The 27044-nt window shown below is 47.1% G+C and overlaps 2 protein-coding genes across 8 annotated transcripts in view; one reads left to right on the forward strand and one right to left on the reverse strand.

The window, feature by feature from the left end:
- The window catches only part of ST7L (suppression of tumorigenicity 7 like), a 105443-nt gene that overhangs the window by 65884 nt on the left and 12515 nt on the right, over positions 1-27044 (forward strand). For 5 of the 7 annotated variants that reach the window (XM_058716194.1, XM_058716190.1, XM_058716189.1 and 2 more), the window contains exon 15: positions 15833-16485. The exons of 1 other annotated variant lie outside the window; for it this stretch is intronic. In XM_058716194.1, coding sequence (XP_058572177.1) covers positions 15833-15943 — 111 coding nt within the window. In that variant the 3' untranslated portion in view covers positions 15944-16485. Of the gene's footprint in view, positions 1-15803; positions 16486-27044 lie in introns of those variants that run through there. One more of the 7 variants, XM_058716191.1, reaches the window with a different exon arrangement.
- WNT2B (Wnt family member 2B) lies at positions 9364-26321 on the reverse strand. Its single transcript, XM_058716197.1, has 5 exons — positions 25087-26321; positions 19140-19360; positions 17817-18094; positions 16897-17161; positions 9364-13679 (listed from the first exon to the last, which is right to left on the reverse strand). Exons 1-5 carry the CDS (start codon positions 25272-25274, stop codon positions 13450-13452), a joined length of 1182 nt encoding a protein of 393 aa, XP_058572180.1. The 5' UTR covers positions 25275-26321; the 3' UTR covers positions 9364-13449.

A 27044-nucleotide genomic window follows, 5' to 3' on the forward strand; every position in this document is an offset into this window, starting at 1 on the left:
AATGGAGAGAATAATGGGAATGCAGAATAAAATTATAATCTTGAGGAATAGTTTTTATTGGCTTGTTTCTTGAGTCGAACTTTGCTCCTTCTCCCACCAATCAAATTACTAATACTCAAAGGAAATAAATTTGTACTACTACATAATATATTATGATTTTAAACCAGGAGTAATTTAGATTTCTGTTAGTTATTATCTCTTCTCTCAATAGTGTGTACACATATTCTCATTTATTCTTACCTGAGCCATTGCAAGACAGACTGTGGTTTTCTAGCTTTATAGATGGGGAAGTTTGAGTCATTCAAGTTAAGCAATTTGCTTGAAATCATACAGTAGATAGCCCTTTAGTCATGATATATATGCTTGGTTTCAGTAATATGTCAGTTCACAACTCACACCAAAGCAAGTACAAAAGAATAAATTTCAAACTAAATATAGTAATGGTAATGGGATATAGAATGATAGAATGGTGATAGTAATGTGGTTTTGCTAGAGAAGTCTTCCTATAGGAGATGAATTTGGAGGTGTTTTTTTTTTTTATTGCAGCATTTTTTTAAATTTTATTTTTTATTTTTTAAAATTTACATCCAAATTAGCATATAGTGAAACAGAGTTTTAAATGAAAAGGCTGATACTGATTTTCAGAAAATAGAAAGGACACTTAGGTTGCAAAAATGCTTCCTGCAAAAATAAAAATATAAGTATACAAACTGTCTGGGGAACTCTTCACTCATCACAGTATTAGTCTATTTGATGAACTCTGATGCTTTAAAATAAAGAATGCCCATTTGCTTTTCTGTCTTCAAACTGGTTCATTTTCATTTCATTCCTTTTCTTGCTAGTAAGTCACTTAAGAAAGAAGAACACTGGTTATTTACATCACATACTCAGACAACCGTATAAAGAACTTAAGTCTTTCTAACTTTTGGAAATGTGCAGTAATACTAAAGAAACAGTAGATGCTGGTTTGTAATGATTCAGAGGGAATTTGACTCTCTGAAATGGTAAAAAAAAAAAAAAAGTTTTAATACAAAGTACAAATATATACGCTATGTTTCAATATCACTGTTCTTTCAAAATCAAATAAGTTTGTGAAGGATTAGGGAGGGAAGTTTAACTGAGCAGAATAAACTTTTGGTCTAAAATTTAACTTGTGGGTATTTTTTGGCTAACATGGGGATTTTAGATAGTAAAGGTACTTCTAGGAGCTGTTATCAATAGGTAGGGAACTTGGGAGGTGTCTGGGTGGCTCAGTTGGTTAAGCATGAAACTATGGCTCAGAAACTATGTGCTGACAGCTCAGAGCCTGGAGCCTGCTTCGGATTCTGTGCCTCCCTCTGTCTCTGTTTCTCCCCTGCTTGCACTCTGTCTGTATGTCTCTCTCTCTCTCTCAAGAATAAATAAAGATTAAAAAAACATTTAAAAATAAATAGGGAACTTGGGTGTGTTCTTTAATGGTGATAAGGCCTCAATACAAGATTGGGTGTTAATGGTGCTCTTTCCAAATTAGAGGAAAAAATAAAATCATCTGCCTTAGTTCTATAGTGGCATTAGATTGAAGCCAGCCTCAAGAAAAGAAATTATTTTGGCTTTAGGTGATGCTCAACAAAATTAAGAGAACTGATATTCAGAGAGTTCAGACCACATAATTACCCTCTCAATCTCATCCTGTAATTTCAGGCATTCTGAAAATGAAATGTAAATGTGTTATTCAAAGTGTCGAAAAGGCTATATTCTTATTGTATATTACCAATAGGATATACAGAGAGAGAAGCAGTTTGGGGAAGAATTTAAAAGGGAGCATATTCTCACACCCTTTGTTAGGAACACGCCAGCTCTTGTTTTCATGTGTTCAATATGCCAGAGTCCCAGTTTCTTTCTGAAGCCAGAGTTCAAGCTTTTATGCCCAGGTAGCAGGAGCTTTACAATTAAATTTTAATCCCTTAGTGTTTGTTAGACTCTTATCTAGAGTATAGCGACGACTATTCTTGGCAAGCAAAGACATTGCTGTTTTTCCTTCAGTCACAATGAGATAGAAAAATGTTCTCTGGCTGGGGTGTAGATGAAGGCACTTTACTAATCTTATGCATAATTCATCTTTGGTTGCTGAGGTACTCAGAGTTGAAACTTTGCCCTCTGATAAAATTCAGCTGGATTTTTTATTTACTTGACTCTGATCCCTTTGGATTTAGCCCTTTATGGGAGCCTAGGGATTGTAATTCAGCTAAGTCCTAGCTGTGTAGACTTTTCTTATTAATTTGCTCTTGCTGTATTTTAGCTATTGTTAAGACCGCCTTTAACAACAACAGCAACAACAGCTGTACTAAGAACATGCAGTTCAGAGTCCTGGATACTCTGAGAAGATTCTTCTTTCAGTATTGGCTTATTGACTGGAAGGACTCCAATAGGGCTCATCTTAGTTTGTTTTCAAAGTTTAGTTTTTAAAGAGCCTCAGCATTTAAAAACATGCTAACTGTTGTCCTATAACATGCTATAGTATGGTAGTGATTATTCTGTACTATACTCCCAAGTTTTCCACATTCAATTTCATTATTTCAAGATGTTACTACTAATGAACTTGTTTCTTCCTTCATTCAGTCAACAAATGTGTTATCAGGTACCTTTATGAAATATAAAACACAACTTGTTCACAAGTAACTCGTAGTCTAGCCGTAGGGGGTTTGAGACCGGCAAGGGATGCATTCGTGTAAGACAGAGGCTGCTGCCACAGCGATAGATTAGCTCACCCTTGCATGTTTATTCATCTGACTGGAAGTGGCTGAGGAATTATTTTCACGTGCCTCACATAAGATGTAGTGACCTAAAAAGTCATTTGAGACTCAGAGAGGAGTTTTCCCTTTAGATCTAGGCTTTGTTTAGTCAGGGGTCCTTTCAGTCAAACAAGGCAGATAAGGGAGTCTCTATTTTATTCTCTTTCAAACAGGAGACACATAGGACTTTCATCTTTACACCTAACGGATGAAGTTCATGTCTTTATAAACTGTGGTACTCATTATGTCTATCTGAATAGTTTAAACTTCATCAAAAAGTGAAGTGCTCCACAATTCAAAATTGAAATAAGAAAGGTCTTGCCTCAAGAGTCACATAGTAGTCGCCATAGTAGCATAAGACAGAGGCCTCTCTCACACTTACACTTCCATCGTCCTCTTTTATAACTTCTCATTGCTAATAATGACAGACTGATAAGGGTTAAAGGCCATTCTGGTTTAGAATATGAAACAGTATGATGTCATTGTGAAGCAAGATGGGAGAACAAGAGTTAGGACTAAAATTAGTTGGGTCTGTGGCCATGTGGGAAAGATGGGAAAGAGCCACTCCAAATTTCCCAGAGCCTACCGTTAATGTTAAAGCTGCATCCTGCAGTGACTGATTCTGAACGTAGGCACATGTTAATTTTAAAAAATCATAAAAGTATATTGGGGTAGGCACTGAAATAAGGTTCCAAAATTCCCCAAGCTGAATTTTGCCAATCAATTCTGCATCCTGACAATTCTGTCTTTTTATAAGGAGAGCCACCAAGATTTTCCAAGTAACTAAAAAATATTTCCAATCTTCATTGGGCTCAATCAAATATATGTGCTGGCTAGGTCATTAGGGATGACCTTGGAATACATATTTCAGAATAGGCACAGAGGAGCTGTGCCTTGGGGAGCTTATACTAATTAGGCGTGTAATAAATAAATATGATAATATGATGGAAGTATATGGAGTGGAAGAGTAGGCCTAAGGTTGTACTAGGGGTCAAAGAATATACTGATTTAACTCAGTGTGGCAGCAGAGGAAAGGAAGTGGGATGATTTGAACAATGACTTTAGAGGCAGAAGACTGCAGATCAGGCTTCAGAATTTACTGGTGACTGTTCTCTAAGAGTCCATCTGAGCTTGCTCTATCTGATGGAATAAGTAGAAATTATTAGTGTTTGGGTAGGTTAACAGAAAATGTATCTCTGGATAGTGAGTTAGATGCATGACAGGATCTTCCAGTTCAGAAGTCTGATTTGTAACCTGCTAATAAGGAGTCACATTCATATTTCTGGGTTGTAAGGAGCCCACTCTCATCCATTCACCTGTGTTCTCGTTTATCCTAGACCGTGTCTGCTAATGCTAGGTCTCTAGAAAAAGAGTTAAGTCGATTCCAGGCCCCCTGAGTTCCCACCGCCACCAATTCCCTTAGGACTTGGACAAAGATAATGAATAGAGTTACTTAAAAATTTTTTTTTAACTTTGATCTTTCAGATGGCATTGAGAGTAACCGTATCTTTTGTTTGGTGTCAAGCTCCCTATTGAATTATTTTTTTTAACGTTTATTTTTATTTTTGAGAGAGAGAGACAGAGTGGGAGTGGGGGAGGGGCAGAGAGAGAGGGAGATACAGAATCCAAAGGAGGCTCCAGGCTCCGAGCTGTCAGCACAGAGCCCGAAACAGGGCTCAAACTCACAGACCATGAGATCATGACCTGAGCTGAAGTTGGACTCTTAACTGACTAGCCACCCAGGTGCCTTGTATTATTATTTTTTTAATTGCTTTTGAGCAATAACTTTTTCTTTGGTTGCTTAACTGGTCGTACAAGTTAAGACTTCTATCTCTATTTCTATTTTATAATAGCTGCCCTGAGAGAGCAGATGAAAAATAATAAGTCAGTTAGATATTTTATGAGTACTGAAATCCCTTTCATTCAGAAATGTAAATAAAATAAGCAGCATGAGGAATCAGCTTATGGCAGATTCCGTGGGTTTATGTTACATAGGGAAATTATAGTGCAACCTGAAACACACTTCTTAATGAATTCATAGTGGTGTCACAGTTGAATGAAACCCTTGAGCTTTTTTCTGTCGTGAAGGGTTTCAGAAATCACTTTTTATAAATTGCCTAGGGTAGGAGGAAAAAACTAAGATGATACCAAAAAATGCCGACACTGTTAAGTGGCTGCCTCCCAGCACCAAATTGTGCCAGTTAAGTAAAGCAAAAACATAGGATACTGCTCACCTGTGGGCTTATTCAATGTATGTGTATGTGTACATACATGTTTGTGTGTATTCTAATGCAGCTGACCCTTGAACAACACAGAAGTTATGGGCACTGACCTGCTGTGCAGTCGAAAATCCATCTTTTGACTCTCCAAAAACTTACTGCTTACTGGAACCCACATCAATAGCATAAATGGGGGTACCTTGGGTGGCTCAGTTGGTTGAGCATCCGACTTTGGCTCAGGTCGTGATCTCACAGTTCGTGAGTTTGAGCCCCATATCAGACTCTCTGCTGTCAGCACGGAGCCCACTTTGGCTCCTCTGTCCCCCCTCTCTCTCTGCCCCTCCCCCTCTTGTGCTCTCTCTCTCTCTCTCTCTCTCTCAAAAATAAACATTTAAAAAATATATATATTAAGAAATAACAGTTAACACATATATTGTATATATATTCTGTATTCTTATAATTAAGAAAATCATAAGGTAGAAAAAAATACATTTACAGTACTGGACTGTATTTATTTTAAAAATCTGCATATAACTGCACCCATGCAATTCAAACCAGTGTTGTTCAAGGGTCAGCTTATTCTTTTTCTGAAAAAAGCACAAGGAAAATGCTGTGGAAGAACAGGTTGCCCTTGTGATTTTTGTCCCCAGAAGTTGAGAAAGCTCAGTTAGGAAGTATGACAGGAGCTTGGTAAATAGCTCTGTTTTTACCTTCACAAATGCAAGAAGCCAGAGACCTAACTGAAAGTCAGGAAATTGGAATTTGTCTCTTGTCTGGCAGCCTCTTTATCTGGCAGCTTGTAGCACACAAGAACTATCTTCTCACTTATCAGTTAGCTGGTTTTGTAGTTCCTAAAGTTCTTTCTTCGCTCTCCTTCTATTCGCTGTGGCCTTGGAGGTGATGACTCCGCTAGCCACAAAAAGTCCAGTATGTCAAATGGTACATAGGGGCCAGTCAAGCTCTAAGGTTGGGAATGAGGGAAAGAAACACATATTTTTAATTTCATATTATTTCTTTTTTAAATTTTAATTTCTTAAGCATTTGGCTTGATTTATGTCAGATTCTGGGCTTGGAAGCCTACATGAATGCATCACAGTTCTGGATAGAATACTTCATGTCTCTTATTTAGCCTAGAATCTCTAATGGTAGTGAGTTGTAGTTAACACTTAGCACTTGTGAGGCTTTACAGCGGAGTACTCTTTTCGTCCCTGTATGTGTAACAAATGGCCTCATCCTTGTGCTTTCCCATAGGTACCCCCGTGTTTACTGACCTAGACCAAGATGCTGTGTGGCCCTAAGGGGCTCTGCACCATCTGACAGTCTAGGCATATGCCGCTAGCTCACATTATTTAAGCCCTTATCTCAGCGTTCTGATTTCTCTGTAGTCCCCAGTGTATATAATATGTACTTGCTTGAAATTCCTTATATATTGCTTGCACATTCTTGCTTCTAAGTTTCAGCACATACCAGGGCCTTTGCTTTAGAACGCCTTCTATGACTGCCCTCCACCAGTCCATACCTTATCTTTTAAGACTCCAACTCAAAAGTGAGTCCTGGAGAAAGTCTGATTAATCTCTTCCACCTGATTGCTTTATTCGGAGACTTCTGTTTCTCGGTCCATTCCTCAGACTGGTTTTCCTTTGTGATTGTTGCTTGTGTACATTGTCACCCAACGAGCATGATGATACTAGGAATGACGATTTTCCTCTGTCCTCTTGTCTTTGTTTAATACACACAAACATTTTGGAGGCCTGCTAACAGCCTGCTCAGTTTTCCCTGAGTTCTAGTCCACCTTCCATACCTTTTCCCTTGACATCAGAGCTAAATTCCTGGAGAAACAGGACACATTCAGGACTTGGCCTCCACCTCAGCATGTGTGTGGCAGCCTTCTGAATAGGTCCCTACAAATAGGAAGGATCTAACCCTTTGGTTTCAACGTCTCTGCATTCTACTCAGACACCTTCACGAAGTAGTTGTGGGATCAGAAATAGGTCTGGGGATGGGAGTTGGGAAATTTTTAATGAATGCTTTTTCCTTCCTTTTTACATAAGACCCATGAAGCTGCTGTCGTCAGCAGCTCACCCGACACTCTCCTGCTCTGCCTCTTTTCCAGAAGTCAGGGTTAGTTTAAGAAAAAGCCTCTTGCTAGAAGCCATGACCTCGTACTTTTATCCCCTCCATCTGGTGTGCGGCCTCATGGGGCTGTGCTGCTATGCAGGAGGTGAGCAGTGGAATTCTTTAGATGATGACTTCTGAGCCCACATGCGGAGGCAGTGGGGGTGGGGAGCAGGGAGAGCAGTGAGAGCCAAGATAGATGGACCAAAAAGTAAGGTTTGCTCTGGGACAGATCCTGACTATAGGTAGGCTGTTTTCATGAGGTGTCCTTCCCCTAATTCAAGTGGGGGCCCGGGTCTATGATGGATGAACATTGTGTTCCTGCAGTTTTCCCTTCTGCCTTCACAGTTGGGGTGCGGGAGTGGGATAGGTAGGGTATGTGCAGGCTTATGCTGTTTCTGAAGGAATGCATTCCACGGTTGAACAGGGAAGGGTTCCCCTTGCACACATCCTCTCTTAGAGCTGCTTTGTCTCACTGTCTTGGACCCACACAGAAGTCCAGATTTTGAATGAGGGTGGGAGGAGGGGTTGAAAGGAGCAAAAGTTTTTGATCAAGTAAAAATCTGTTGTCTGCCTCATCTTGTAGGGGTTTCTCTGCAGGGTGGATTCTCCTTGCCTTGGTGTAGATAAATTACCTGTCTCAGCTAGAGGTCCCAGGACTTTTACCAGGCCATGAGTAGGCATCTGGCCTGGGGTAAGACATTTTTTTTTTTTTTTTAGCACTCTCATTCCCTGTTCTTACTTTCCTAGCCCAGGGGTTGACAGCCATTTAAAAACAGAGTGAAATCTCAAAGGAAATTCTAATACATACATTAGAAGCCCAAAGCCTTAATAATTTCTTCTCATGGATTCTCAGGACTACTTGTATTCCATGCACTTAGCATCACTTTAAAAGAAATAGATAAAATTAAAGCAAATGTTAAAAGTGTTAATCTGATGAAGAAAAAAAGGCATAGAAAGCTCTAGGAGCCAGAGTTGATTGAAGGTGGACTACTTGGCATAGTGATCATTTTGTGGTGGTGGAAATAGCGGCAGAAATGACCAAAAGGGGATGTGCTGATGTAGTTAGGGAAGGCCTAGGCTTTTCCTTTTGAAAATTCTGCTCAGATATACTCTCCTAGAATATTTTGTATCAATTTCTGTCCTAAAGGGGCTGGGACTCTGGCCTCTGCAGGCTTGTGTATTGTCAGTCTTTGAGGAAAGCACACAGGGTTTGAAGTGAGAAGCCCTGGATTTGAGTTCTGTCTGAACCACTCAGTATCACATGATCTGGGACAAATCACTGAGCCTTTCTGAATAGCACCTGTGCAGTGAGAGTGTCTCCTGCCTCACAGGGAAAATTGGTGTGAAAATTAGTCTGCGTTAAAGCATTTTGTACCTGAAAAAGCTTCTTATGACATCATAATTATTCTCAGGGAAGCCCTACCTTGAGTTGTCAAAAAGGACAGCTGTGGATTAAATGGTCTTCCCATTTTCTTCACTCAGCTTAACGTTTCTGTTTGCTCAGGTCTGCTTAGAGGGGCTGGTAGTAGTGAAGTAAAGTCACCAGATTTCAGCTCCTTTTGGTCAAAGAAAGAGAACTTCCATGTCCAGCTGCTCCATGCATAGACTCATAGGCAGAATGGAAGTGAGCAAAGGGTAGTTCAGAGTCAGGGGGCCAAGGGGAGAATGCTTTCCTTGCTGTCTCTACTCCAGGATGACTGATACGTCTTAAGTAAGTGGAAGAGCCACTAAGATGCTCAGGGATAATTTAAACCATGAATGGGAAGTGGAAAAATGTACTTGTAAACTCCCCCTCTCTTCAATCCCTTTGACCTTTGGGGTCAGGGGAAGGCATTTACTGATACCCCACTGACTATTACCTGAAACCTGCCAGTCACCCAACGAGAAGAGCAGCTTCTGGGAAAGCTCAGTTCACTGTAGCAACTGTGACATATTTACCTTAGTAAAGTCACTGCTTGCTCCTCTCCAGTGCCTCTCTCTTGTGGAGATTATCCCTGGAACCCAAAGCTATCCTGTTTTCTAACTTAATAGAAATTAAGAACGACAGGTCGTGGGCCGCAGGCTTGGTGATTATACCTGGTGCAGTCCTGGAGGCTGTGTGCCATATCCGTAGCACACAGGGCACAAATTGCACTGTCTCCAGCATGGTCTTAGCCGTTGGGCTTGGGTGGTAGTATCTCCCCTCTCCATGCACTCTCTGCATCCTTTCCCTGCCACCTCGTGGGGGAATACCAGTCACCAAACCACACAGCTGCTTGCATATTGAGAATGGAAATGTTTAATGTTACTTGGTTACGGCTGAACCCCTGATAATGGCAGGAATTTTGAAGGATGTGATTGAAATCCAGTTGTTTGTTTTATTGTTAGGGACCGGGGATGACTAGAACTCTGCTGCAGCCTGAGAGAAGCTTGCGTGTGTGTCCACGCAAACACATATCACGCGTGCACGCACGCGTATCCTCATGGCTGTGCGCAGGCTCGCAGGGAGAGCAAGGAGTGGAAAGGAAGCATCTCTTTCTTGTTTTCCAACATTGCTTCAAAGGTGCCCAACCCCCGTAGTAGCAGGCAGTTCCCAAGTGGAGGGAGGGGGCAGAGGCTTCCACCAAGGCCATCAATAACCAGGTGTGAGCTACAGGTCTCCGTGTAATGTGAAGCTCTCCCGTATTTCATTTCTGCACCCAGGGGGCGGCTCTGCAGGATTGCTTACGGAGAGCTCTGTGTCTGGCACCTCTCTCCACAAGGCCCAGGCGCCCAGGGTCCCACCGACCTGCCCAGGAATGCATCACATTATTCTCTGGTGCTGTAATTTGGCTGCAGGAGCTAGGCTGACGGCCTCCCAGGGATGAGAAACATACTCTCCCTGGAGTCCTCCCTTGGGTTTCTGCCCTGTGACCACTGAGGGTGTTTAAAAACCTCAGGCTGAGGGGGAAAAAAAATCCCGATTAACTCTCATATATTAAACTGTGTAGAAACCAGTGTCCTGAGTGGGTCTGAGAATTTGGCAGAAGACTTAGTGGTTGGTGTTCTTGCTAAGGGAGGTGAGAAAAAGGAGAAGAGATTACCCTCTGCAACAGGGAGGAAAAGAAATGAGGCCGTAAGTGGTCATGAGTCAGACCTACAAGACTTTTTGCAAACAGACGTTCAGGGCCAGGCAGTGTTTAATTTTTTAAAAAATAATCTGAAGTCCCTGATTTCATTTTCCAGCATCATTCTAAGAAAGCATAAGGGCGAGCACTACTATTCAAGGCTAGCAATAATAGCAGTTGGCTCTTATCTGCAGGACTAGATTAAGGCTGGCATTCTTACTTCTACATGAGAAAAACTGGCCATGGGCTGTGCAGCTGAGGTACTTCAGTCACCTGCCTTCTCTAAAACAGTCTAAGATCTTTAAAGGATAGAGATTGTGTCTTTGAAGTTAACTTTGTACCCAAATAGCACTTTCTGCAACGCATTCTACCTAAATGTTAAAAGTTAGAAGAAATGAGGACTGACAGGAAGGAGTGTCAGAGAGGGGCTAAGAGACCGCTGCTGGAGGCACAGAACTCTCCTGACCAGAGGAGGGTCTGGAGAGGGCTTAGACACTGTGAGTGGGTGGCAGCAGGACTAAATGGAGCCCTGACTGCACCAAATAAAGTTCTCCTTTTGCTGCTTGTTCCAAATAAATTAGTTTCTGTTTGTTTTATTGCAGAATAGACGCCAGTTGTCCAAAGCCAGTCACAATGCAGAGGCAAGCTAAGAAATACGAGGAAAAATTAATTGCTTGGCCATCATCCATCCCTTCTTGGGACCACATTGCCTCTGTAGTGGGGCTCACATGGACCTCTTTTCTTTCGCTATCCACCCCACTATTCAAACTTTTCACTCTCTGGACAGCTTGCTTTTCTCTTAACCATTTATAGTAAATTACAAAACTTGGGTCTTTATGAACTAGAATTTGGAGCCCAGGGGAAGTCCAGAGCAGTACGAGATGCCAGAAGAGGCTCAATTTCCTTCATAGGGTAAGAACTGAAAAGGAATAGGTGACAGCACAGGCAGATTGAACTTGGGTTGAAGTCCCAGGAAGGCCTAGCTATCATTTATGTGGTTACCTGGGCATTCTTGTGAGAGCAGGGGCTGACTGGGACCTGAGGCTCTACCCAAACACCCTGATGTAAATTCCTTCAGCTGTATTCTTGATTCAGACTGACTTTGACCCCCTTACCTTCCCACTATGCTAAGGCTCTCCTCCTCCTAATCCCAGCTCAAGATGTCAGAAGCTCTTCTCTTTCCCTCCCATTTCCCCCTCCCTAATCCCACCATTGGCTCATCAGTTATCCAGTTGACTCCACTCTGCAAGGAAGACATTCCCCTGGCCTGACTCACTCAGTCCCATTTCTCCACAGGAATCCCCTCACCGCAGACCACAAGGGCCCTGACTAGCTCATGTTTTGTGTTAATGGATGTGAAACCGGAGCAAACCCCTCACCAAAAGAAAAACCACCCTAAACTCTCCCACACAGGTCTCAGCAGGTTACACAAATATTAGTCCTATCATCCAAATAAATCTGCCCCCATGGCCCAGAGCTCTGGCTCCCCTATCCTTCTGCTGCCTGTGCAGAGTGAAGCTGTTCTACAAACACATGAGGACCCCAAGGGATGTTGGAGAGGAACTTGGAGGGGGGGGGGTGGGCGCCTATGTTCAGAATTCCTTGTGTAGGCCCTTTAATCAACAGCTTGCTGTCAATACTTTGCAATTGTAAACGGAAGGTTTCAAGAGAAGTCATGATGGGCTAGACCAGTTAGGAACTTTGGTAAGAGTGTCTGTTGGCTGGAATTGGGGGGCACAATTAAAACTCAGTATCTGAGATAGGTTTATAACCTCATTTTACAGACGAGATGATAGAGGCTTGTAGAATTTGGGTATCTTGCTCAAAATATCAAAAACTGTAAATGGCACAACTGTGATTTCAACCCAGGTGTGTCATAACTGCAAATTTCGATACCACTTTGCTCTCTTAAATTATCAAAAGATAGCCATTGTCTAAGTCACCTAAAAATAGGACATCACAGTTTTTGGGACTCCATATCCTAGCTTGTAGCTTACAAAGCCTGCTATCTCTGGAGACTCCACTACTGCAAGCTTAGTTAGGCAGCAGGTAGTAGCATAGAAGGAACTCCCCTGTTTAAGCCAAACATGGAGTGAACAGTAATAATCCCCAGAACTTAGAGAGCCACTAAATAAAAATTTGTTCAATAAATGGGGAAAGGCTGTTTTTTAAGTTGTTTACCACTTTGGCCCCAAAGCCCCAGCTCTCTTTTCCTCTGTAGCCACTGGCTTCCATGCCCAACTTCAAAGACTAGGATTCTCTCCTAAAAATTGCCAAAGCCAGAGATCCCTACGTGACTAGTATACACTGATGCCTCATGTGGGGCCCTTGAGATCAGGCCTGCTACCCTTTCCTACCCTCCATGGGTCACATATCTTTTACTAAGTGTTTCCCAAACCTAGTTGACCTCCAGAAGAATGGATAGAAACTTTAAAAAAATAAAATAAAGCCCCAAAGGCCTAGGCAGGCTTACTAAATTATTCTTTCTCAGGAGTGTTCCAGGGTATTCTAGTGATCTATTAGGCATAAGAACCACTACATGCCACTTGGTTTGAACAGGCAGCAAGTGAGCAAGGGGCAGTGCTATCTGATATAGGTTGAAAAGAAGAGGGAGGTTGGAAGAGAATGTATGTTTGTATAGTTATATAATATTTTCCCTTACAAAATACAGCAGTTTATAAACCTATGAGCATGTGAATGGAACCTTGTCCACTACGGCTAACTCTTACCTAGGAATCCCAGGCTCTGGGATAATGGAAGAAGGTTGTAGCCTGAGAGTTTCTTTTGGGGTACCAGGCAGTCTGCTCAAACTGACCCAGGGAAGAGATGTGGTTCCATCTCTGTCCCATCTACCCTTAGTCAGGTAGGAACACAAAGAAGCTCTCTCCAGGTACCTTTCCTCTTGCACACACCAGAAATGTCAGGAAGCCAGTGCAAAGGAAAGGAAAAATGAGCCTTGACCATGTGCTTTAGTGCAACTTATATCACTCTGAAGACCCCACCTCTTCCCCTCTCCCTTCTAACCTCCAGAGGGGGCAGTCAGGGAGCTGTTCAGTTTCTTACATCCCCTGTCAACTCCTTCCCAGGGCTAAGGAACCAGTCAGGACACCAGAGTCCTTCTGGATTGCTTTCCAAGTCCTTAAATAGAAACTGTAGCAGCCCAGAGCTGAGGGTAGAGGAAGGCGTGCATGCAAAGATCTTGTGCTTTTGAGCCAGGAGTTTTGAAGTAGAGGGATGAGTGAGGTATTTCTACATTCAGGTCTGGTCCAGCCACTCTGCCTTCTTGGGGGCCTTGCAAGTGTGGACGTCCACAGTGTTTCTGCACTCCTTGCACCGCACTGCACAGCACCAGTGGAATTTGCACTCACACTGGGTGACACGGGTGACTCGAGTTGTGTCGTACCCTCGGCCACAGCACATGATTTCGCAACCATCCGTCCCTTTGGATGTCTTGCTACAGACACGGCCCGCAGTGCCTAGGGAACCTGGGTTGGGGAAGAGAATGAGAACCAAGTTACCTCTTACTTCAGCTGCTCTGGGTTCCCTTACCCACATCCTCATGAGGAAACCATAAAGAATCCCTTTTCCTGAAAATATGCCCAACTGGCCAAAATGAACATCTCCTTACTTCCCTTTGCACCACTCTGGCTTCTTCCCACCATAAAGGCTCCCCAAAGACCATTGACTTCACCTTCTATGCCGTCCCTGCCAATACACATCTCTGTGTCTCCTTCAAAACCTAGCCTTAAAATGCTCCTAGCTGTTAAAGCTGGGTAAGGGCTCTCTGTGTTAGAAATTTTCCATACTAAACAGTTAAAACAAAAAAACAAAAAAAACAACTTAGCCTATAATTTATCTTTTCCAAGAAGTCATGCCACAACTCTGATCCAGCTACCATTTGTTAGTATTTTGGGCCTTAGTTTACATTTTAAGTTGTACCATACAGGGAAGTAATATAGGATGGCCATTAAAAGCATGGGCCTTATTGTCATATTGTTCAAGTTTCAGTTCCAGGCCTGCCGCATCTTAGCTATGTGATTTCACAAAGTAGTTAATCTCTCTAGGCTTTAATCTTCTCATATGAAAATAGGCATAATAATAGCATGTAACTCAGTGGATTGTTACATCTATCATCTCTGTTCAGATGAGGAGGTGAACTGGTTAGTGTGACTGCCCAGAGGCATATCCCTGTGGAATTGCTACAGAATATCCCTTGCCTTACCCTTTACAGTAGGAACTCTTGAAGGGTAGGGATGATATTATCCCCCTGCACAGAGAATGCTTAGGACTTCATTCTGACCAACTTTAGCAAGAGAGATCCTGCCGACAGATATAAAAACACAGAATTTGGGATGGGATGGGCCCTAGAAAGTATCTGTCTATTCTAACCCTTCCCCAGAGATGGGACAGGGACTGACCTGGAGGTTGAGGAAGGGGAACAGATTGACTGATTCTCTTGCAGTAGTCTGTACACCCTACTGCGATATGGAAAGAAAATGCTAGGGGCACCTGGATGGTTCAGTCGGTTAAGAGACTGACTTCAGCTCACGTCATGATCTCATGGTTAGTGGGTTCGAGCCCTGCATTGGGCTCTGTGCTGACAGCTCAGAGCCTGGGGCCTGCTTCAGATTCTGTGTCTCCCTCTTTCTCTGCCCTTCCCCCATTCACGTTCTGCCTCTCTCTCTCTCTCTCTCTCTCAAAAATAAACATTCAAAAAAAAAATTTTTTAAAAAATGCTAGATCTTAGAACTTCTACATTTGTTTTTCATCTCATAAATTTAAAACCCCTACTTTGTATGTTTTATAAAGTACATATTAATACAGTGGAATATAGGTATCTTTTTAAGGTAAATATCCATATATTAGAAGTGCATGCTCAAATAATTTTTTAATGAAAGAGTATGCAATCCAAAATTGTTAGAGGCCACTCTTCCAGAGTGTGGGCTAACTAGTTCTACTATCTGTGTTACTCTCCTCTAACTGCAAGGGCTGGATCTTAAGTCCTTTTGTGCACCAAAAGCCTCTTCTATACTCTAGAACTGAGCTGTCCAGGTTATAGCCACCAGCCACACGTGGTCATTTAGTTATAAATTAACTAAAATTTAAGACTTAATTTCTCAGGCACAATACCTATATTTCAAATGCTCAGTAATCCCATGTGGCTAAGTGGCTATCTATTGGAAAACACAGATGTAGAACAGTTCTGTCATCACAGAGAGCTCCACCGGACAGGACTGCTTTGGTGGAAATTTGTGGCTCCATACTCGATTCTGAGATGACTTACACCCTTTGAATTCCAGGCCCCACTTTGGGTTTTATGAGACTTAATTTTATGCCTCCAAGAAAAACCAACACATCTGACTCACCCTTCCTTCTGACTCCAAAGATCCTTCCCCAAAGGTGCATTTTAGGTATAACAGCATAGGCTTACACCTCGGCTGCTATGGAATTATTTCAAGACATTCAGAGAGTAGTCCTCTGAATTATACCACGTGGGAAGAAAACATACCTAGTGGCAGGAAATCACTGAGAGAATCAGAAAGGGCTCTTTTAACTGCTTTTCTCCTAGCACCCTCCAAAGGGCACAAACTACTTTCTGTGTTACTTAGGTGGAGCCCCACCCTGTTTCTATGCCCAGATTTGCTCCGAGCCACTTGACTCTCCAGGAATGACAGTGATGGCTGAAAACAAACAGAACCAAAGACAGCTGTGGTTCCTGGCTCTATCTCACCCAAGTCCTGAGTGCTGAGTCTGCAGAGAAGAGCCTGCAAGCCCATGATAATAACCAGAGGAAGAGCAGTTCTTTTGCACTAAAGGTTGTTCCTAGTCTAACCTGTCTGAACCTGAAATATGAGCCAAGCCAAGATGGTGACTTCTACTCTTTGGGGGCAATAACATATCACTTCCCAGCATCCCCAAGAATTCCACCACAAATATCTGGACCAGATTGAAAAACAATTTGCTGCTTTCTGCTAGTGGTTAGCCATACTGAGATCTCTTTCCTTGCTTTCCCAACTCCACTGTAGAATCTCCAGTGGTAGACTGGATATAGTCTTTCAAGGCCACTCATGGTCTGATCCTCACCTTTCTTTCTACCTCTAGTCTCCTCATCCCAAACCTTCACTCAGTCAGATTCATCATACCTCTCGGTTCCTAGAACAATCATGTACTTTCCCACCTACCACTCTGCTTATTGCCCTTTTCTTTTCTCTAGGTTGTCCAGGTGATCCCTACACTTCGAGAAATTGCTTAAATTCCACATTTTCCAATAAGCTTTTCTTGGTTTCTCCAGCTTTGTGTCTTCTGCAATTGCATATGTCCACCGATTGATTACACCTTATTTCTTTAGCCAGATCATAAAGAGTCAGAGACTTCCACCTCATGCTTGTGTACAGCCCATACATTGCTTGGTATTGAAAACGGGTGACTCATTTAAACAATCCCTGAATAATACCTACTGTACCCCAGATGCTGGGGATATAAAAGAGTGAGAAATGACCTCTCCTCTGCTTGGGTAGCACTGGGACTGGTGGCTTGAGGCATTCATTATCAATCTTATTATAAGACGCTCATGTCGAGAGGAGACTGATGCCTCGCAAAGTACCACTTCCCTAACTCCTGTGGCTGAACAGACTATGATTGACCAGGGGTGCGTGCACCAAGAACTGGGGCTCCTTGTCCTTACCTGCTTTCCTTACTCACCTGCAGCCTTGTCTAAGACACAGTAGTCTGGGGAGTTGTCAAAGTAGACAAGGTCAGTCCGGGTGGCACGGCGATAACCTTGGCGGGCTGCTGTGAAGTTGGCGCCATCCTGGGTTGCTGTCACCTGCACAGCCCCATCATAGCGCCGCCGCAGGTAATCACCTGTGCGGCGGAAGTCTGAGAGTGCACGCCAGCAGGTGCGCAGAGTACAGGAGCCACTAACGCCATGGCACTTACACTCGAGCTTCAGAAACCGCCGCACAGCCTGGGAGGTGAGGGAGAGGCAGCCAGTCAGGGCACTTTTCAGTCATCCTTAGGGCTACAAGCATGAGTGCTCTGACATCTGGCCTAGGCTGGACAGTGGGTTCTCTCCCCGTCAGAACCCACCCATTCAAGAACCTCTTCCTCCATGAATCCTCCCTAGACCACCAGTGCTTTCTTTCCACGATAGTGTGTTCAAACACAGAGCCACAGGATCCTGTTCATGATTACAGTTTGCCATCACATGCCCTACTTTTACATGTTCTTAGAGTTTAAGGTGCCATGCCTTCTGCTTCTCTAGCATGTCATTTCCCAGCACAGTACTAGGCACATTGGCAGTGCTCAGAAACCAGTGAACTGCCCAGAGCAGGTTCTTATCCTCCTCAGTCTTTATGGAAGTGGTCCTTCCCCTTCTTAAAAAGTTACTTCCCTTCTTTTCTTTCCCTACTTTCCACCTCTGTGAAGACACTTTATGCGCCTGGTTGAATCTAGGCATTCCCAAGCTCCCTTGCATTCACTACTCCTATCCCGTGGGGGTTGGGGCTGCTGGAAGTGATCCAGGAGCCTTCAGCACTTCCACCTTCATATTCACTCCGTGATCACATGTACTGGTCACCCCCAGCAGATATGGACGCACATGCACAGACATGAGTACTGACCGTGCGACCACAGCGGTTGTTATGTAAGTTCATGAGGGCCCGGGCATCCTTAAGCCTCTTTTCCTTGGCATCCACAAAGGCCTTGGCAAAGCGAACACCATAATGGATGTTGTCACTGCAGCCACCCCAGTCAAAATCCCCACGTTGGTCATGGTGTCGGCCACGGGTGTAGGGGTCACAGCTGCACACACTCAGTTCTCCCTGGCTGCAGGCACGAGTGATAGCATGGACCACCCCTGCAGACGAGATGGCATATACAAATGCTGCCTCCCGGCTACCTGGAGAGAGAAAGGTAGAAGTACATTTCTGCAAAGAGGCCTGTGTCTGTCCCTGTCTTCTGTCCACACAACCCCCCACTCTGAAACCTCTTCTCTTCTTGTCTTTCCCAGAGCAACTCCTGCACCTGCTTTTTTCAAGGTGGCCTTCTCTTCCAAAAGCATTCCCCAGAGTATCTGACCTCTTCCCCTTGGCCCTCAGTACTCTCTATCCGCTTCTTTGTACATCTGACCTCTTGGGCTGACCTGTACTCTTGCTTCCTTCCAAACTCCCTGGATCCATCCATTGAAAAGTTTCACAGTGAGTCATCCCCTCCCACCGAGTGCCAATCCTAGCTCAGCTAAGCCTGCCTCAGTCCACATTCCAGGCCTTTTCAGACCTACTCTGCTGGACAGTTCCCCTACAATAGAGACCCCAGCCCAGGGGTTAGCCTGTTTGGGGAGACCTGCTACTTTCCAGGGCCTGCTTCCTTCTTACCCTGCTCTCAGGGATTGATGACTCATCACCCCTGTCCCCCAGACACCTCCCGATTCCCATCTCCTTCCCTTTCTCCTAGTTTATTGTCTCACTTCTGCTTAGCTTTTTTGCTGAGCTGGGGCCAAGCCACCAACTCTCCAAATATTTACATATCACCTTTCTGTTTATCCCTTGCTGCCATTACTGTGATGTTGGGAGTGTTGGGGTGAGGGTAGTGATGGTGGCAGTGAGTACAGAGCAGCCGTTCTAGTCCTCAGCCTTACAGTGCGTGGAAACCCTCACGCTGGGGCTGGGGAGGAAAGGGGGAGGGAAGACGAGACATGGAGGTGGCAGGGGACACTGTACCTTTGTGTATCATCCCAGCAACACTGGCATTTAGAGGGGTCCCTGCCTACATATCTCAGGTACTGAGGGTCGGTTCCCAACTGTATCCTGGGCACTGCCTTCAACTGTCTATCTGATTATGAGGCAGTGTGTCCGAGAGGGGAGGAGGATCATGCCTACCCTACCCACTTGCCACCCCAGGCACAGACAGGGAAGCAGTTGGAGCAGGGTGGAAGAGCTCCCTACTTCTGAGCATGACACGGCCAAAGACAGTGTGGTCCCGGTCCAGCGTGGTGCAGTTCCAGCGGTGGTGGCGGAACTGGTGCTGACACTCTCGGATCCATTCTCGGGCACCCTCGCCCACCGAGCGCATGATGTCTGGGTAACGCTGGCACAGCTGCCGCTGCCGGCTCACCAGACCAGGGATATTGTCACAGATCACTCGGGCCCCCAGTGCCCCGATGTACCTGCAAGGTGGAGATGGCCCTGTCAGAGCATCCTGGCCCTTTTCCTGCCTCAGGAGGGGGAGAAGGAGGGGGAGGGGGAGGGGAGAGATTTGGCATTCAGAACTTGAAGAGGTTCCTTCCCCTCCTCCAACCCACATTCCCTGAGGCCAACGGGTACAGCTTTCCCCACAAGCCTGGAGAAATGGTTACACAGTTGCAGAGAGTAATTGAGTGGTCTCTCACCATCACCCGCTCCCCAGCCAAAGGTCCAAGTGACACACACTCCCAGAACACGGGCCAGGCATGTGTCACATACGTAGAAGCCCTGGGCATGTCACACAAACCCATTCCCTGTTTATTTAATAAACATTAAGAGCCTCAGAGAAAAATAAACTAACAAAACAAGAGTCTGAGACAACACTCTTACACCCACATGTAAGAGGCACGTCCTTCGTAGCTGGTCCATGAAGACATAGTTTGGGGGAGGAAGGATGGAGACAGGGAGGGACCAGTGGGAAGAGACTCAGTGGGCAATTTGGAGTCATGTTTACAGGTCTAGTCAGACCCATGTAGCTAAAATTCCTCACTCCCAAACCTGAGGTCTTGGGGAGGAAGACCCCACCCCCAAATCTCCTCCCTATACCCTTCATTTCCAGGCTCCACAGCCTTTCTTAACAAATGAGTCTTGGAGGCATGATGTCCTGGATGAACCTGCTTGGGCAGAGGGCTGTTAGCAGTGGGAAGCCAAAGCCAAGATAAATCGAGGGGGGTGACACTCCCCATATTCCAGTCCCCACTCTGCCCAATTCAAACAATTTTAAGAAGATCAGTTGGGGTGGGCTACTAAAAGTTAGGTGGGTTGCTAGAGTCACTCTCAAATTTCTCAGTATTTTCTCTTCACTCGAACATTCTTAGCTTCTTCTCTCCATGAGGTCACTAAATGAGATCTGACCCATTCATCCACTTTGCACTCCCTCGCTGTCTCTCCAACACCTAGCACCTTCCTTGGCCCTCTGGGAGTTCTCTGTTCTCCTATCCTAACACATCAAATGGATACCTCTCTCTCTTTCTCTGAACAGGTGGGGGTCAAAGGGGGCAGTTGCTGCTACGGGCTGAAAAGATTTGGTTTGGGCTGTGAATGAGCCTGTGGTTTGGGAGAGATCCCAAAACGGGCCTAGAAGTGGGTGAGGGGAACAGAAGGCAGCCAGTGGGGAGAGAGGAAAAGCTGGACCGCCCTGGGCTCTATGTCCCCTCACCGTGCCCTGCCCACATCCTTGTGCCTGGCCCTCACCCACAAACTAGATCACCGCTGGTGACACCAAGTCAGACAGACTCAAGGAGGGCTGATGCTTGCCTCTTTTGGAGCTCAGCGGGGCTGATGGGGCCCATCTGTCTCCGGGGGAGGGGCGAGAGGGCTGGCCCACCACTGACAAATCCCATGGAATCAGCGTCCCCAGCAGCACCGTCCATCAGGGCAATAGCTTCCAGGAACAAACAAAATAAACACCCCGGGCTGGGCCAGGCCGGAAAAGGCCGCCTGACGCACAGCCTGGAGTTACACCCACTGCCGCGGTGCTTTGTTTGGAGAATCAAGACCATTGCAGTTGGAGCTCGTCCCTGTCTCACCACCGTTTTGCTTCCCCAGTTCGGCCCAAGTACTACTCTAAGCAATGGGTGTTTGTTTTTTTTACTGGGGCTTGGAAAGAGGGGGGTTGGATGGGAATGGGAGACCAGTAATCCAGCCCTCATGAGACAGTCTGGAGTGAGGCAGGCCAAACTCTGGCAATAAGTCCTTCCTGTGGTATGACTTAAATCCATTCTGCTGCAGCCCACATTGGTCCTTCTTGTTACATCCTCACTGAGCGTGGGAACATTTAGTACCTAAGACAGGAAGATAATTACGTTCCTCTACTACCACCCAGACCCCATTAAGTAGCTGCACTAAGTGCCCCAACTGGTGTGATTCTGAAGAGCAGGGCACTTGCCTGCTGGCTAGTGGTCAGCCCCTTGTAGTTGGTGGGGGAGGCGGGCTCCAATACAACTGAGCCTTAGCCCCCTCTCAATTCAACACACACCTGCAAAATGCCTACATGTGCCAAGCACTGAGCTCAGCTGTTAGGGCACAGAGATGTTTAAGGCACCTTGCATCTCATTGGCTGGTAAGAGGGGGAGAGATGCCCCTGACTCCAGCTCTGTTTTCCCTTTCAGAAGTTTTCCTTTCCTTCCCAGCCTCCTGCCCCAGAATGCTCCCTTCACCTGCTTTTGACCAATTCACATCCCTTCCTTTGACAAAGTGACCCATACCTTACTCTAGCCCTTTGCTCCTCAAAGTGTGGTCCCCAGAACAGCCATATGGGCATCATCTAGGGATCTGTTAGAAATGCAGAGCCTTGGGCCCCACTCCAGGCGTACTGAATCAGATTCTGCATTTTCACCAACATCACGAGGTGATTCAGACACCCTGTTCCATGAAGGCAGAGATTTTTGTCTGTTTTGTTCACTTGGTTACCCCCAGAACCTAGAACAGTGTCTGGCACATAGTAGATACTTAATAACTGTTTGTTGAATAAACACCTAACCGCTCTGATTTACCGCCAACTCTCTTTTCCCCCTAGCCAGCCATAAACTTCATTTCAATTACAGCTTTACTCCTGCTGACATTGCCAGCCTATTTGCAGATGTTTTATATTTGTGTCTTTTTAATGAGGCCAGGGATGCTCTTTTCATTTCCCCTCTTGCAGTCCCTAGTGTACACAATTCAGCCCAGCCCACACAGGGCTTTGAACACAGGAATAAAAGTAATTACCTTCCCTGAATCTCTTAATACAACATCATTTATATGGTACTTTACAGTTCACTTTAAATGTTTGTTTAGAAACATTTTTCTAAACAAAAATCCTATGAGACAGGTCTCCATTTTACAGATGAAGAGACCGAGGTTCAGGGAGATTAAGTGGTAATACCCACTCTGTCTATCAGGACTAGTCAGAGGAGAGCCAGGGTGAACCAAGGATATCTGACTCCAAAGTCCAAGCTCATTTTCACTCCGAGAACAAGAGAGGCATACAATGCTTAACCAGGAATAGAGCAATCTAGCTCCAAAATTGGTGTGAACTTGGGCAAGTTTCATACCACTCCCCTCCCAGCCCTCACTGTCTTCATGTGTGAAATGGAGAAAATAATAGTATCTACCTCACCAGATTACTTTGGGCATTGAAGAAGATGATGATCATAAAGTACTTAGTTATAGTGTCCAAAGCTTGGTAAAAATTCATTGAATGACACTTGGTGGTGGTGACAATAATGCTATTATTATGATATCAACTCTGTTCCTCTCCCTTCGTGAATCCATGCACGATGTCCTGCTCACAGGATTCCCTACATCCAGCCCCCTGCAGAATGCAAAATGGAACAGGGAAGCACATGCGAGGAGCCCCCTATTTCTTGCTCTGTTTGTCACAGATTAAGAAGAGACCATCTGTTTCCTCCTCCAGTTAGAAGTGGGGAGAGGGAAGGAGTGACTGGAGAGTAAGGGAAGGGCTGGGGGGACGATCAGACTGTTAGCTGGTGATAGTGATGACCTTCTGCTCCAGAGTGGAACACGGACACACACAGGGTCAACAGGCATCTCTTCCAGGGTTTGGACAGAGTATCAATCTTGCTGGGTTTTTTCCCTAAAGGAAAGAGAGATACCTTGGGGGCCTGACCTGCCTTTAGAAAGCAGCTTTCCACTGTATCTCAGAAGTGATGACCACTGAGGCAGGCATCTGGGGACTACAGCTGTGACAGGTGTGAGGCAAGGAGATTGAACTAACCTCTGCACCCACTCCCCATCCTGGCTCCACTGCCACCTTTCACAGCGACTGCCGAGTCCCTCCCTATCACTGTATCACCGGCATGCCCCCTCTCTGGCTCTTCTACCCAGAGTTTTTCCAAAATGTGAACCACGTGGGGGTGAGAGCAGTAGAAGGGAGAAAGGAAAAGAAGAGGGAGTAGCCAAGGGACAAATTGGGGACCAGGAAACACCCTAGTTGGGTCTTTAGGAAGCACTACCAGGATGCTGCAATTATCAGAGTGACACTTCTTCACCTAAACACCAAGTGGTCCCCAATACTACCTCCCAAACTGGTAAGAAGCAATCAAGAGTCCTTAAAAGCAAATTGCTATCTGGGGTGGGTAAAGATCCACTGTGGTCACTTCATCGTCTTTCCATCCGGCCACTGAACACACAAGTCCCCAGCCAAACTGAGTCCCTGATGGCTTTGATCTCCCTCTGAACTTTGAAAGGCTTTTCTCCTCTGTCCCCTCTTCTCTTTCCCTTTCTAAAAGAATGTTTCAAGCCAGATGTAAGATACGGGCCTCCCTTCTCCCCCATCCAGAACAAACCACCCCCCCTTGCCTTCCCCAACACTGCAGAGATTAAAAAGATCCAAAAGAGAGATTTTTCTGAAACAGGAAAATGGGGGGTGGGGGGGTGGGGATTGGGGATGGAGAGCGACGCATCTTGAAATGATAGGAATCTGCAGCCCAAGCTTGCTGGCCCCTCAGCCAGCTACCCCTCACCCTTCCTAGCCAAGATTCCAAGTCTAGAGGAGAAAAGCCACAGGGTGCAAGGGGAGGAGAGACCACTCTGTGTGGTGGGAAGGGGGAGGGAGGAAGGAGCAAAGTAAGGAAAGGAAGGGGGCACTGCTTGGGTAGGGAGGGGCAAGAGTGCAGTCTGAAGCCAGTTTGATGGGGGGGGGCGCAGTGAAGAGGAAAGATGAGAAGACTGTCTTTTCTCAGTTCAGTTCCCCCCTTTGCCCCCCAGAGGGTGGGGGAGGAGGGAGAGCAGCTTTCTCCTGAGAGAAAAGGATGAATGCCATCCAGGGCTTGGGGGTGGTGCAGGGGGGGATTCAGAAAAGAGCAGATATCCAGTGGGTTTTTAATGCCTTTTGCCTCATCTGCCCTCTTGTGAGGTGTCTGGAGTCTAAGGCCTGCAAGAAACCTGAGGGGAGGGTCTCAATGCTTTGCGCCTCCAGAAGCCTCTAGTTCTTGGACGGGAAAGAGATGGGAGACACAGGGTCATCTGGGAAGAAAAAGGAAGGAGAGAGGGATGTCTGGGTTCGAAGTGACATCTTCAAAGCTGAAGTTGAAGACAAACGCCTAAATTATGCAATTATGCAAAATTGTTTTAATTGTCAGAGTTAATGGAGTATTTTTGCTTTGATTCCATTTCTAAACCTTGCGCTGGGTGCTATAGCGTGAACACCAAAGTCTTACTGCCTACCCGGTGGGGTAGACTAGCGCGAGCCTCGTCCGCCCTCGCCAAATGCCCTTTTCTCCACCTCCCGAGGTGGGGGGGGGGGGGGTCGACGTTAGGCGATCAGGGGGCTCTGTTGGAGGGCCACTGAAGGCCCCAGATGGACGATTGGTTTCTTGAATCCACCCTGAGAAAAACTTGGAAGGTAGCATTCCCCCTAAGTCAGAGCTGAAATGGGGCACAGCACAAGGGAATCTGGAAAGCCTCGACCACCAGGCGTCCTTGCTCCAAACACCCAGGGCCCACCTCACTGGGTGAGCAGCACACCTATCCACCCCCACCCCTACTCCGAGACTTAAGTGACGGTCCGGCTCGGATCGTCTCTAACTCCGTCGAAGCAAAAGCCTGGTCTCCTGTGCTGCCGGTGCCAGGAGCTGCGTAATTCCTCTGGGCTCCTTCGGCCTCTGACCCCGCGCCTCACCCTCCCCACCCCGAGAGCCATGCTCACCACCAGGACGTGTCTACGCGGGCCGGCAGCGTCAGCAGCAGCAGCAGCAGCAGGCAGGCAAGACCGAGGCGGGCCGAAGCCCGAGAGCCGTCGGGGGCCGCGGGTCCTGGCGGGAGCACGGGGACAGGGGCGCGGGCGCGCCGAGGGGGGAGCTGTGCGGCTTCCTCCGCACCACCCGGCTTCAGCATAGCTCCCCGATGACTCCCGCCGCGCGACCCGGAGGGGCGTGGACGGGGCACCGGCTCGGGGTACTCAGGCTGCTCCTACCTCACCCCCTTGGGGGGCCATAGGGCCCGGCGGCGGGGGACCCAGGGGCACCTGGAGTCCGGGAGCCGGGGCGCAGGGCCCCGGAGAGGGGCTCAGGGAACGGGTTCCGGAAGCCGACGGCGGCGCGCGGAGCCCCGGGTCTGGGACGCGCTGCCCCGGCGCTGGGCGCGGTGTCAGGGGGTCGGTGGCGCGGAGTAGGGCTGCGGGCAGAGTGTGTGCGGACAGCCCCTCGGCCGCGGGCTCTCATTGGACGGCGCGGGGCGGGGCCGAGGCCGGGGACACGCGCGGCCCTCTGGGCGGCTCCGCCCGCGCCAGCCCCGGGCGCTTCGCAGCGCCCTAGGTGTGGCGGCCCCCTCCGCCCCTCGGCTCTCCGCGGAGCACCGCACCGCGCCCTCACCTGCTTCGGCGGGCCGCGACGGTGTGCGGGGGAGCCCTTCAGAACCCGTAGCGCCCAATCCTGGCCGACGCAGCGCCACCGGGTCCTAGCGCCCTTCAATTGGCAACCCTAACTTCTGTGGGTGATGGCCAGGAGCGCAGAGTGAGGGGGCCGCAGACACTTCCCCTCTGTTCTCTAACCTACAGTGACACCGGAGCTGAGCCACTGAGCATGCACTCATTTCCTCGGTCCTCTCTCGGTTCTTGCGCTTCTGGGAAATGGGTAGAACCTCTGTCACGGGGAATTGCGGGAGGATCTTAACTCCCGTTCAACGTTGCCAACTGGGGCTCTTTGGACAGTCGGCTTCAGGTAGAGGCTTCTCTCATCTAGGGCTTGTTGCTCCTCGTTCCTCCGACCCACTGCCCACCGCACGCCCTGCACGCAAACAATGTTTAGACCTGGTTCACGCCCGCCTGCCAGCCCCGATGCTCCCCTCTGGCCTGTGGACCGGGAATCGATGGCGGAAGCAGAGGGGGCACACCTGCGGACCGGACAAGGACTCCCCGCCCTTTACCGCCCCGGCTGAGCAGAACTTAGTCCCTCCCGGCTACCCCAGTGCTTCGGTCCCCCACCCCCTCGGGCGGGGCTGCAAGCAGGAAAGAATCAGAAACAGCTGGGCGGCTTTCCCGAACCAGAGGCCAGGGTGGGGGTCCTGCTGAGAGTGGAAGACCCGGAGCCATTTCTCTCCGTCGCCTTTCCTCCTCCCTACTGCTCCCTCACCCCCTCCGTCACCCATCCCACCCCTGCATACCGCCCCGGGGCGTGGTAAATCAGGAAGGGGTGGGGAGGAGCTGACTGCTGACGGTGACACCCCTCTTCTCTCCCCGCACTTACCAGGCAGGCTGGTAGAACCTTTGGGATCAGAGTGGCCCCGGCCTTCCAACTTGGAGAGTTGGGAAGTGGCCTGACCTCTTCTCCAGCCTCAGTTTCTCCTGTGTAACCCCTCATTCCCAAGTGTCTTTATGCCTGTCCCCATGATTTATCTAAACTGTAAAGCCCCGGTGTAAACAATGCTCTGGAAACTGCCCATCCTCCTCAACCCCAAACTCACTGTCAGTTCTTGGTTGAGGGGCCTGCCGGTGGGGTGGGGTTGGGGGGTGGGGTGTTAGAGCCGCCTGAGTGTGAGTGGACACCGCGCAGCTGCAGACATCCCAGGGGCAGATATGGGGGAGGGGGGCGGGAAGGGCTCAGAAGGACCTTTATCCCCTCTCCCTACCTCTCTACCTTACTTTCTGTGGCAGGGGCCAAAGTGCCT

The sequence above is a fragment of the Neofelis nebulosa genome, chromosome 2 (assembly GCF_028018385.1).
Source record: "Neofelis nebulosa isolate mNeoNeb1 chromosome 2, mNeoNeb1.pri, whole genome shotgun sequence".
NCBI classification, from domain to species: domain Eukaryota; kingdom Metazoa; phylum Chordata; class Mammalia; order Carnivora; family Felidae; genus Neofelis; species Neofelis nebulosa.